General features: G+C 42.2%; 1 protein-coding gene across 1 annotated transcript; it reads left to right on the top strand.

Moving 5' to 3' along the window:
• The first annotated feature begins 464 nt into the window (after positions 1 to 464).
• Positions 465 to 12,168, top strand: LOC308110588 (integrin alpha-6-like). Its single transcript, XM_080464982.1, has 25 exons — positions 465 to 746; positions 819 to 940; positions 1,418 to 1,497; positions 1,578 to 1,842; positions 2,109 to 2,228; positions 2,491 to 2,704; positions 2,876 to 3,072; positions 3,327 to 3,415; positions 3,494 to 3,621; positions 4,751 to 4,840; positions 4,929 to 4,993; positions 5,870 to 6,009; positions 6,151 to 6,285; positions 6,819 to 6,940; positions 7,020 to 7,176; positions 7,361 to 7,444; positions 8,166 to 8,245; positions 8,334 to 8,408; positions 9,220 to 9,322; positions 9,595 to 9,771; positions 9,929 to 10,009; positions 11,150 to 11,260; positions 11,394 to 11,498; positions 11,590 to 11,715; positions 12,050 to 12,168. Exons 1-25 carry the CDS (start codon positions 577 to 579, stop codon positions 12,134 to 12,136), a joined length of 3,123 nt encoding a protein of 1,040 aa, XP_080321108.1. The 5' UTR covers positions 465 to 576; the 3' UTR covers positions 12,137 to 12,168.
• The last annotated feature ends 904 nt before the right edge of the window (positions 12,169 to 13,072 follow it).

The raw sequence follows: 13,072 nt of genomic DNA, 5'->3' as shown, positions 1-13,072 counted from the left end.
GACATTTCCTGTCCCTTCCACTTTCTCACCACAGCAGTATCTCCTTCACTCCTCCTCCTTCCATTTCTTCTCTCCTCAATCCCTCCATCATATTCCAATCAATGCTATATAAATAAAGCTGACTTGACTATATTATCTATATATGGACACCTATACATACACACACAGAAAAATGTGCAGAGGCTTTCTCTTACTACACTTTTTTTTGGGGGGGGGGACAATTTTACAGCTATTAAATTGAAATAAATAAAAGGCAAGAATATATGATACTGTTCATAGATGTGTGTGTTATTGTTCTGAACGGGAGGGCCAGTTTGCGAGAACAAGTACACTTCTGAATGTCTTCTCAGTAGGTGTGTCTCACATTTATCTTCCGTGACAACAAAAATCGGTTAATATTAACTTGGGTCGTAAACCATAAAGCTGAACAGCAGAGCTTTGTTACTGCAGATAAATGTTCTGCCACCACACCTTATTTGTCTGAACAGTGAGACGGTTCACACCTGCTTCTTATGAGTGTTTGCACTCTCTGAGTGTGGTGCATGGAAACAAGAGGACTACTTGAAACTCTCCGTCATGGGCAGGCACGTGTTGGTTCTGTGGCTGATATGGCATTTTCAAGGTTTTGTCGCTGTAGCGTTTAACCTAGACACTGAGAATGTTCTGCAGAAAAACGGAGATCCAGGCAGCCTGTTTGGATTTTCTGTTGCCTTCCACCAGCAGCTGAGCCCAGCGAGAAAGAACCTGTGAGTCAAAGTTACTTTTAATTTCTGTAATCAAATCACCAATTTGCCTTAAAACTTTTTGTTTTCTGTCAGATTACTTGTTGGTGCGCCACGTGCTAAACGTCAGGACCAAGTCAACGTCACGGGCCTGGTTTACCAGTGTGACCTGAGTGCGGCGTCGGAGCACTGTCAGCCCATTGAGTTTCAGGATCGAGGTATCTTGAATTCATTTTTTGTCCTAGTTACCTGTTTTCCTTTTAACCGCTTTGTCAGGAAGACGCCTGCACAACCAGACTCAGAGGTGGAGACTCCCTGCTGTTCTGGTTAGAGGATAGAGGATAGAAAGAGAGAGGACAGAGACAGAGACAGAGAGCAACAATCAGATCATTGAAGCTTGGGCCTCAGACCAAAATATTTTAGTTCTACTGTCGAGCAAGAGAGAGAGAGAGAGAGAGAGAGAGAGAGAGAGAGAGATAGTAAAACATCACTTGTATATCGTCCATCCACTACATCACTTCAGGTTTTGATTAAAAAAACGTTTCCAAAAGTAATTGTAACTTAAATTGAATGCACAGATTATAGAAATGTTTCAACATGTACTATTGGAGGCTAGAAAATACAAACACATATTTGTGTTTTTGTTTATTACCAAACAAGAGTAAAGCTCAAGGCTCTATTCATTTATTTCCCAGAGTTCCTCCTTAGCAAAGGCATAAACAACCAGTGGATGGGAGTCAGAGTCACAAGTCAAGGTCCAGGAAAGCATGTGATGGTAAGAAAACACAACTTAAAAATAAATAAATAAATAAAATGTTCGGAGCATTTACAAGTCTTAATTTCCTTTCATCACAGGCTTGTGCACATCGCTATAGGCAGTGGATCCCGAGCCCGACCACCACTCACCTCCTGACGGGCCAGTGCTTCCTCCTGAAGGACGACCTGCGGGTCGGGGACGAAGCGAGGACGTGGAGGAGGGTCGTCTGTGACGAGGAGCACCTCCTGAGACGTCAAAATGACCACGAGTGGTTTGCGTACTGCCAACAGGGTCACGGGGCTGCTTTCGCCAAGGATAACAAGACCCTGCTATTTGGAGCGCCGGGAGCCTACCAGTGGCGAGGTACCATAAAGTAGAGAGCGTCGGGCCCGGTTTACACGACAACGTTTCAAGTGAAAATACATCATTTTTGTTTCTGAAAAGTTCGTGTTCACAAAAAAAAAAAAACGTCATTATAGAACAAACTATCAAGCCTGTTTTTATTATTAGATTCGACTGTCTTAATCCACACTTGCAATTGCGCTTCATCTCCAATTTTTATTTTCCCAAAATAAGTAAGTTTCGCTTTCTCTGTGTTTTTTTATTTGCAACACGTTGACGCTGTGAAGGAATCGTACGAATGGAGGTGTTGGACAACTTGGACAATGACAGTGAGGAGCCGCGTGAGACCGGCGACATCGACCAGTTCAACCGAAAACTCATCCCTCTGCAAATGAGCAGCTACCTGGGTGAGTTTTCAGTCTGATCGCCGTCGTTCACCTCATGTTTCCTCGATTTGGTAGCACCCCCTGGAGGCCACAGCGCCCTCAACATTTGCTTATGGCCTACTGGACCAATCGGCACCGTAGACTGCACTGCTTAACTCCAACCCTTAGTGCCATCAGGCCACATTTGACCTAATTAACCATCTATTATTTGCGCAGTGTAATCGGCAGATGGAACCCATCACCGAAAAGCGCGGGACAATGAAGCTCTCCGCTCTCTGTTCAGGATTCTCCATCGACTCTGGGATGGCTCTCATTGGTCAGGGTGAGCTGACGGTGGTGTCGGGAGCACCGCGGGGGGGCTACAGCGGCCAGGTGGCATTTATGAAGGCCGACGCCGCGGCAAAGAGAAATCTCTCGGTAGAGTTGGTGCTGTCCGGGCCGGGCCTCGCCTCCTCCTTCGGCTACGATGTGGCGGTGGTGGATCTCAATGGCGATGGGTAGGACGCGTCAGGATTCCACTCAGTTTACAGTGCTCTCTATTGTGTCTCAACATGCCAATTAATAACCATTTTCTCAGTTATTTAGGTTTGTGCTTGTCGTTTTCCATTCGGCTTCATATTGTTGTTTCACGGTTTTGTTCCGGTATTCTGGACTCGTTGTACGTGCAGGTGGGACGACCTCGCTGTCGGCGCGCCGCAGTTCTACGATAAAGATAAAGCAAACGGAGGCGCAGTTTATGTTTACCTCAACGACAAGGGGAAGAACTGGGAGAAGATTGTTCCAACTCAACTTGCCGGACGTAAAGACTCCATGTTTGGACTCGCTGTGGAAAATATAGGAGACGTCAATCAGGATGGCTTTGGAGGTTGTCATTTATTCATAATATATATTGCACGAGGTAATACACTCGCAGGACACTGATTCATAACCTGAAGAACAAAATTGTACTTTTGGTGAATTAAGAGAATGCCCAGACGCTACACACTGCCACCAACACATAAAAGTAGAATCTTTTATTCTTACACTTCACACCTTTTAAGAGAAAACGATGACTTTTCGATTTTTAGCAGATTTTGTTTTCACACACACACATTTGTGATCTACTTTCTCTGCCGACAGATATTGCAGTAGGGGCACCGTACGATGGTTCTGGGCGGGTATATCTTTACTACGGCTCGTCCAACGGTATCAATAAAACACCAGCTCAGGTGAGCCTGTTTGACTGGGAATGAAAAGATCCACTGATTGAAAATGTTTAACAGTGAGATTCTTACTTCCTCCATCAGGTACTGTCACACAGGTCGAGGAAGGTCAAACAGTTTGGATATTCTCTGACTGGAAACCTGGACGTGGATGACAATCAATACCCAGATTTGGCCGTCGGATCGCTTTCGGATTCGGTTTTTGTTTACAGGTGAGATGAAATATTGATATTTGAAGATGATTTTCAATTACTGGAACCCTGATTCTTTGAGATTCATTTCAACAACACATTTTCATTTAATGTAACACTGGTGGAGCTCTTTGCTGCGATTGCAATTTGCTTACCGCGGCTGTAGTGAGCAGTTCGTCTGCACACGCTCAGAAGATGGACAAAACGAACAATGTTTGGCCCAACATGAAAACTACATTGATTTCAGCCTAAGTGTAGAAACAGACATAACTTCCACAACGTTGGCATGGAAGGGCAAAGCTTTTCCGACACGATGCATTTTCACTCGAAATGTCGTCGCGTAAACTGGGCCTTATTTTCACCGGGCAGTTGCTGGAGATTAAATGATTTTTACAAGCAAGGCCTGGCCAAACTGGCAGCATTTAAAAACAAAGGGCGATGGTCAGAGACTCATAGAGAACAAACCACAAATATAGAAAAGAAAAAGAGAGCGAAAGTCCCAGAGTCCTGTGGATGGGTTATGTTACATAGGCTGGTGAGAGAGAGAATATATATAAAGATGGAGAAGCGCTAAGGCCATGTTTACACGACAACGAATACGAGTGTATCCGCAACACTTTCTTCACTTTTTTATACGGGTCCCCCAAGGTGGAAAGATTCTTTCATGGTCGAGATTCAGATGCAGAGACTGATGGGGGCGACAGTGCTGTTACTGCGTATGCGCCCCCAACCCCCCCCTAAATAGTTCCTTCTGCTCATGCGCCTGAAAACAAACATGGCGGACCTGTAGTGTTATGACAAGCAGTCTGTATTCTAGATTTATCGTCCATATCAGTAGTTTAATAGTTGAGACTCACCCCTGATAGCATCCGATTCGTCATCATTACATACCAATGTCAGGTTCTCTCCATTTTGTTCACGTTTACAGCGTGTTGTTCTCTGCACACACGTCTGTGGTTTCATTACAAAAACAAGCAACAGCGCCCTCCCGTGGTCCGGCATACTAACTACATCGCGGTCAGTGTGCAGCTGCAGTGTAAACGCACCACTTTTTTTTTTAACAGATTAGGTGTTGTCACATGAAAAGTTGTGTAAACGTGTTAACGACCAGTGAATTCACGCCAGGGTGTTGTTGTTGTTGTTGTTCTAGAGCGAGGCCGGTTGTCAGTGTTAGAACTTTGTTGAAGATCACACCAAACGAAGTAGACATCACAAAGCAACAATGTGGTAAACAAACATGGTAAGATGTGCACAGCCACAAAGTTTTGCATATTGGCGCTTCAGTTTGAATTGTTTTTAACCAAACATGTTGTTGTAAACCCGTCAAGTTATTTTGCAGGCAAGGCGTGCTTCACTTACACTGCCTGGCCTGCATCGTTTAACGCCAAGCTGAGTGAGTGTCCTCACACTGTCCATCACACTGAATTTCATGTTTGGGATTCTTTGTGACTACTGTTACTCCTACTATTACTACTACCACTACTACTTTTATTACAACTATTACTGTCACTTCTGCTACTATTAGTACAACTACTATTACTACTGCTATTACTATCAGTACTACTATTGCTACTACTACTTCTACAACCACTTTTACTACTACTATTAGTATCACTACTGCTACTGTTATTATTACTACTACTACTACTATTGTACTTCTGCTACTACTGGTACTACTACTATGACTTGTACTGCTACAATTACTGTCACTACTACTTTTATTACAACTAATAGTGTCACTTCTTCTACAATGAGTACAACTACTATTCCTACTACATTACTATAACTACTACTACTACCACTAGCACCACTACTACGTCTACTATTAGTACTATAACTACCACAACCACTACTACTACTACAACAATAACTACTACTACTATTAGTACTATTACAACTACTGCTACTACTACTACCACCTCTACTACTATCACTACTGCTATTATTAGTACTATTACTATTACTACTACTTCTGCTGCTACTACTACTGCTATTACTACTACTACTACTACTACTACCACCACTACTACTATTACTACTACTATTACTGCTATTACTACTACTACTACTACTACTACTACTACTACTATTAATGCTATCCTATATGCAACACCCACCTGGATGATATTGGACTATGTTGAAAGTGTGACAGTAAAAGTACTAAAGACAGACAGTGTTCATTTACCATATGATGTAGGGGTATATTTAGAAGTAATACTATCCAGTCAGCAGTACTCAGCCAACTGTTAACTTTCCTTCCATTGCTCAGGGGTCAACTACACTTTCGAGGCTGATTCTGAGAGGAGGAACTCCAGAGCTCGAGTCAACTTCCAAGGATCGCCTCACGGAAAACTGGAGCTGCCGGGTCAGGGGAGCCAAGTCTGTACGGACATCAAGCTCCGACTTCTGGTACTCTGTCACTTTGTTCGAGCAGAAATGTACTAAATCCATTAAAGTAGATTTGTTTTCAATGAACCTTGTAGCTCACATATTGCACCGTTATCACATAATGCGGCGCCACAAAGCATAATGGCGTGTCGTGTGTTTCAGCGGGACGTTCAGGACCGGCTGAGCAACATCTCCGTCTCCGTCACGCTGTCGCTCACCTCCGGCCAGAGAAGCAGCAGCGGTGCAGGCGTTACGCCCATCCTTAACTTCTACCAGCGGAAAAGCACCGTGTCGGAGGTACAAATGTCTGGATACTATCCAAATATAAGAAAAATTTGAAAGAATTATTCATATGATTTCATGTTGACTGTTCATTTAAAAAAAAAAAAAAAAAAAGTGACTCGTATGTCAATTTTAATTGTCTCTGCTAATTTAGATGTCTTTATAGTAGTGATGGCCAAATGAAGCGTCATGAACCACTTGCTTTATTTCCTGACTCCACTAGAGGGCGCTCTGGGTTTGAAGAGAGAGGCTGAAAGACTGGCAGGAAAGTTGAACAGACAGCGCCAACTAGTGGCTTCAGAAAATAAAGACTATTGGTTCCGTCACGACTTAATAGTGTCCTGGTGGTTTGCATGAGAGTGATAACCGCCACAACAACAATAAAATTTAATAAATAAATCTCAACAAGCAGAAAGCTTCTATAAGGAGGTCGTTTTCATTTCAGGCTTCTCGTTGTCATTAGTTCACAAATCCGTAATAACTTTGTGAAACTCCCACAGTTCTGTACAACTTACTTTGATTTGATCGTTTGATTTCTTTTTGCACAGATTATTTTGGTAAATCGCGGCTGTGGCGGCGACAACATTTGCCAAAGCAACCTCCAGCTGCACTACAAGTTCTGTTCCAAAGAGACGCTGAATGGTCGCGACGTTTTCACATCACTGACCAGGTGAGCCAATTCACCTGAACCCCCCCGCCCCCCAAACCTGCACCCGACGGTGCAGGTTTCATTTTGTGTCGTCTTGCAGGGAGGACGGCGTTGCGGTCATCACTCCGTCCCAGGAGGACATCGCTTTGGAGATCACCGTGACCAACGAGAACGGCGACGACGCGCACCAGAGCCACGCCGTCGTGACGCTGCCCGAAACGCTGCGTTACGCGTCCATAGCGCTCGGCGGGACGGCGGTGAGTCCAGGAAAACACACCGTCACACCCACGGGCGGTTCGGGGTCACCGATTAACCTCACATGCGCGTTTTTTTTTTGCAAAACACACATGAAAAGTCCTCATGTATTTGAACCCATGACCTCCTATGCTCCACCGCCACTGAGATTTTCTTCTCGATATTAAGGTTTTGTTTGTCACGCAGGAGTCTCAGCTGGGATGTACGGCCAACGACAAAGGGAATCTGATCGACTGTGAGCTGGGGAACCCCCTCCCAAGAGATGCTGGGGTGAGGAGCGTTGCTGCCGTTGGTTTGAAAAGTTCATTTTGGAAATGTGGGCACAAATGAGATTATTCATAACGATAACAACAAAATTAAATAAAAAAAAAATACACACAAAACAAATAAACATGACACAGCAAAGCAAAGCCAAAAATAAGTAATAAATAAATAATGCCCAGCCATCAGCCATATCTCCAAAGGAGTAGGTTGAAGCAGAAAAATATATATAATGATAATATAAAAAATATATATAAAAAATATAAGAAAAAAAAATAGAAAAAGAAAATATATATATATTTAAAAAAATATATATATATATATATATTTATTTATTCTTATATTTTATATATATATATATATATATATATATTATATTTTTTATATTCTTTTATATTATATATATATATTAGAAAAATAGTAAGTAAATAATATAAATAAAGAAATCATTTTATACCCCTGTAGTTGTGTTCATATTTACCAAAAAAAACAAAAAAAAAAAATAGCTGAAAGAGTGATCGATCAAATGCAATTCGTAAAAAAATATATATATATTTTATTTTATTTTTTTAAGTAAAATAGTAAATATTAGGGATAGTAAATAGTGTTGAAATAATATAGATAAATAAATCATTTTTACACCAGTGTCACAGCCCGTCCTCCTCCCTGCACTTAGTGAAAACTGTTTTTTGGAACTGGGTCTTGCTTGATTCATTTCCGTTCCCCTCAGGTTACGTTCTACATCATTCTCATCACTTCCGGCATCTCACTGAGCACGAAGCACGTCAACGTCACGATGCAACTTGAGACGTAAGGAGGTCAACCTGCGTGGGACCGGGCACCGGTTTGTGTTTTCCTGGACTGTGATTGTGTAACTCAGACTTTCTTTCTGCTGTAGAACAAGTGTGCAGAGCATACAGCCGGTCGAGGCCTTGGCTCGAGTCGTGTTTGAGATGGAGCTGCAGGTTTCTGGGTATGTGCCTCTTGTTTTTCATCTCCTCTATGTTGTGACTTCTATTCTGCTTTATCCGACTGGAGCCTGGAGCCGATGTCAGCTGACGATGCAGGAAGGCAGCTTACACTCTGATCAGGTCGTCACCGGACAAACACAGAGACACATTGAATATCTACACTCGCCAATCGCCTCGACATCAAACTGACGTCTGTAAGAGTCTGTTAAAGACTTTTTATGGCACGGTGGTAAAGTGATTATTTTGCAAATTAACTCATTTACTTCTTTTTTTGGGATTGTTTATATGCATTTTTAGCTCTGAGGACAATCACAGCAATAAAAGTTGCACTGTTGACAGTATATCTGACGACTGCAGTCATTTTTAAATACATTGAGAAAAAAAATCGACTCGAAACTCGAATTTTCCTTTTAAAAAAACCCATTTATTTTTAATTTTTTTAGGTCAAATCGCCCAGCCCAACGCGTGGGATGAAAAAAACGTTATCTTATGTTGACAAAACGTTTTCTAACACACAAAACTGCACTAAGAAGCGTGTCAAAACCACTAAACACACTAGTAATTCATCATTTCTGATGTGGAGCTACTTTGTCGTGTCGTTTATTCCCACAGTTCAAAAATATGTTTCTAAATTCAAAATTGCTCGGATGTTTGAATGTGTGTGTGTGTGTGTTTGTCCTGCGAGCTTGTTTGTGTGTGACCTGGGATCGACTCCAGTCTTCTGATGGTTGAAATGACTAAATGCTTCTTTTTTTTTTTTTTGACTGTTGGATTAAAATCATTTCAACCTGATAATCTGTGTTTCTTGCACAGGCGTGCCGTGCCCTCTCAGGTGTCATTTGGTGAAAATTTCATCAGAGAAAGCGCCATAAAGTCAGTGGATGAGATCGGAGCCTCAGTTCGGTATGAGTTCAGGGTGAGCTCACGTTTACTGCATTTGATTCTTAGGTGTGTGTGAATGTGTGTGTGTGTGTGTGTGTGTGTGTGTGTGTGTGTGTGTGTGTGTGTGTGTGTGTGTGTGTGTGTGTGTGTGTGTGTGTGTGTGTGTGTGTGTGTGTGTGTGTGTGTGTGTGTGTGTGTGTGTGTGTGTGTGTGTGTGTGTGTGTGTGTGTGTGTGTGTGTGTGTGTGTGTGTGTTTGCTTTCCGCTCACATCAAGTGCAATAAAATCTGACCTCGTTTCCTCACAGATAACAAATTTGGGCCGGCCTCTGAAACATTTCGCCAACGCGTCGTTGAACGTCTTCTGGCCGAAGGAGAACTCCGTGGGGAAGTGGCTTCTGTATCTGAGTCACAGCAGCAGTAAAGGCGTCCAGTCCGTCCCCTGCTCTCCTGCCCAGCAGGTCAACCCGCTGAAAGAACCGAAGGTGGGAAATAAATCCATCGCTGGTGGTGTGAGGAACAAGCCTTTTGTTTGACGCTGACACGGTGTGTGTGTGTGTGTGTGTGTGTGTGTGTGTGTGTGTGTGTGTGTGTGTGTGTGTGTGTGTGTGTGTGTGTGTGTGTGTGTGTGTCTGTCTGCAGGGCTGGAGAAGAAGAAGACGAGAGGCTGAAGCTCTCTCCGCTGACGAGTTGCTTCCAAAAAAAAGAAAATACAAATCACTGGTGAGGGTTTAGATGGATGGATGGATGGATGGATGGATGGATGGATGAATGGATGGATGGATGGATGGACGGACGGACGGACGGATGGATGGATGGATGATAGAAAGGTAGGTTTATTGATGGATGGATGGATGGATGGATGATAGAAAGGTAGGTTTATTGATGGATGAATGGATGGATGGATGGATGGACGGACGGACGGATGGATGGATGATAGAAAGGTAGGTTTATTGATGGATGGATGGATGGATGGATGGATGGATGGATGGATGGATGGATGATAGAAAGGTAGGTTTATGGATGGATGGATGGATGATAGAAAGGTAGGTTTATGGATGGATGGATGGATGGATGGATGATAGAAAGGTAGGTTTATTGATGGATGGATGGATGGATGGATGGATGATAGAAAGGTAGGTTTATGGATGGATGGATGGGTGATGGATGGATGGATGATAGAAAGGTAGGTTTATTGATGGATGGATGGATGGATGGATGGATGATAGAAAGGTAGGTTTATGGATGGATGGATGGGTGATGGATGGATGGATGATAGAAAGGTAGGTTTATTGATGGATGGATGGATGGATGGATGATAGAAAGGTAGGTTTATTGATGGATGAATGGATGGATGGATGGATGATAGAAAGGTAGGTTTATGGATGGATGGATGGATGGATGGATGGATGGATGATAGAAAGGTAGGTTTATGGATGGATGGATGGATGGATGATGGATGATGGATGGATGGATGATAGAAAGGTAGGTTTATGGATGGATGGATGGATGATGGATGGATGGATGGATGATAGAAAGGTAGGTTTATGGATGGATGATGGATGGATGATGGATGCATGGATGAATGGATGGATATTTTATCCATCCCCGTGGGGAAGCTCGGGTGTTTAAAGGAACATCATGTAAATCAAATCAAACTTTGCTCCGTACGACTCAACAGTTTCCCACACGTGACACAAGTGCGTCAGTTCAATCGTCCCTTTTCCTGAACGAGACCTAGTCATCCCTGGACACGTCCTGGAGGCTGAACCTTTGACTTGCGTCCTGGTTAAAGGAGACTGGTTCCTCTCATCGCTCGGTGTGTTTGCAGTAGTGAGGTGATGCTCTGTTTCCCGCCCACAGACGTGTTCGGACGGACTGCGGTGTGTGGAGGTCCGCTGCCCCCTGCTGGGCCTGGACAGTTCTGCTCTGCTGGCGCTGCACGCACGTCTGTGGAACTCAACTCTGGCTGAGGTGGATCTCTTCCCTGAGCCTTGACATTTGAACTCAGTCATCCTCATGATGCCCCAGTGAAATGTTTTTTTTTTGGATTGTTTTACGTTAAAGCTCATTGTGCAGCTCTGTTGAGTTTTGCTCTCTCGTTCAGGATTACAGCTTCCTGAATTATCTGGACATTGTTGTGGACGCCACCCTCAGTCTGACCGACTCTCCAGAGAATATCGGATTCAAATCGAGTAATCCTGCAACAAAGGTGCCGTATTCATGCCTTTCAGATCAATCTTCAGAACCTTTAAAGTGTCTGATTCAGATTAAGTCTTTATGTTTTGTTTGGTTTTGTGCAGGTGAAGCTGACAGTGTTCTTTGAGAGAAAAGTGGAATTACTGATCAAAGTTGCGTGGTGGATCATCTTCCTCACCGTCGTCGCGCTGCTGCTCATGTTGCTTGTGTTTGCCGTCTTTCTGTGGAAGGTAATGTCACGATGGCGTGGCTTCCTCGTGGTTAGTACGCCCAGGGTGCAGGAGGAATCAGAATAACAGACGATAATAAAGTATCCGAAAGAATAGAAGCCTTGAAAAAAAATTTAAGTTTTGTTTAGTTTTTTTAAAAAACTGTTAAATTTACTAAGAAAACATGAAGTTTTTGTTTTTCCAAATGCAAAATGCAGTGAAACGTCACAAAACTAAGTTCTATGCAGCATTTATGCACGCTTTAGAAAACACACAGGCACAGTTTTACATACGGTCTCAGTAAATGTAATCTATTACTGTTGTAATGACTCTCATCTCTCTTTGCCGTCATCAGCGTGGCTGCTTTCGTCGTCTGACTCCGAACAAGAAGCCTCCACATGATGGAGATCCACTGGAAGAAACGGCTCCTCTTAACGGATAAAAAATAAAATAAAAAGAAGAAGAAGTTTGAGCTGCATTTGATGAGCAGGGGTGCAAAGTACTCGAGTACACCTCTAGTTTTTTACTGCGGACGCTCCTCCGGCTGCGACTGGGATTCAAACGCGCGTCCACATCGTTCAAGGTCAAAATATAACCTGATGCCTCATCAGGAGGAAACAAGAGTCAAAACCATATAGAGTACACAAACTACACAGTGAGTAAGCATCAGCTAGTTTTTAATATTTAATTTCATAAAGAAAATCTGAATTTTTTAACGAATTTCACACAAAACGACACGACGGTAACTTGTTTTGTCAGTAAGTGTGATTTATTTTATTTAATCTCATTTACTATATTCTTCCATTTATTACACAGACTGAAACATTTCATTTTTTTTAATCAATATTTTTATCTTTTAGGCCGTTCAAATAAAAACTACAGACTATAATATCAGAATATCACATCAAATCTGACGTTTTTTCTCTTTTTTTCAATAAGAGGCCATAATTATCACAATTCAACTTTTAGAAATGCTTGAATATTTTAGGTCTTTATATTATGGAACATAAATAATAAATAAATAAAAAAACATATATGACTATAATGTTCTATTTTTTTTCAGTACATCTGTAATTCCACCTTAAAAATGCATCACACAAATAGGATTTAGATAATTCTCTCATCTGTATTTTTATAATATCAGGTCTTTTTCTTCTTTATTGAGATTCATCTTTTTTAGTTTTTATGCTTATGAGCGTATAAATAAGTGAGCAAACTATAAATGTTTCACCTCGATTCAGATTTTCCTCCATTAAACTGTACGTCCTATTATATATGTAAAAAATGTAGAAAGACGTAACGGTGCAACTGAGATCAGTCTCAACTTTTTGTAAATATGAATAAAGTGTGAAACACACAATGCACGTTTATTCTTTTT

The sequence above is a fragment of the Lipophrys pholis genome (genome assembly GCF_963383615.2).
Source record: "Lipophrys pholis genome assembly, chromosome: 6".
In the NCBI taxonomy this organism is placed as follows: Eukaryota; Metazoa; Chordata; class Actinopteri; order Blenniiformes; family Blenniidae; genus Lipophrys; species Lipophrys pholis.
The sequence above is the reverse complement of the archived record's forward strand: the minus strand, read 5'-3'. Positions and strand labels throughout refer to the sequence as shown.

Bases quoted from the DNA above. Each gene is read 5' to 3' on its own strand.
- LOC308110588 (XM_080464982.1), top strand. From the start codon at position 577: ATGGGCAGGCACGTGTTGGTTCTGTGGCTGATATGGCATTTTCAAGGT. The intron at 6,010-6,150 runs GTACTCTGTCAC...CGTGTGTTTCAG, and splicing joins ACATCAAGCTCCGACTTCTG to CGGGACGTTCAGGACCGGCT. The intron at 8,246-8,333 runs GTAAGGAGGTCA...TTTCTGCTGTAG, and splicing joins GTCACGATGCAACTTGAGAC to AACAAGTGTGCAGAGCATAC.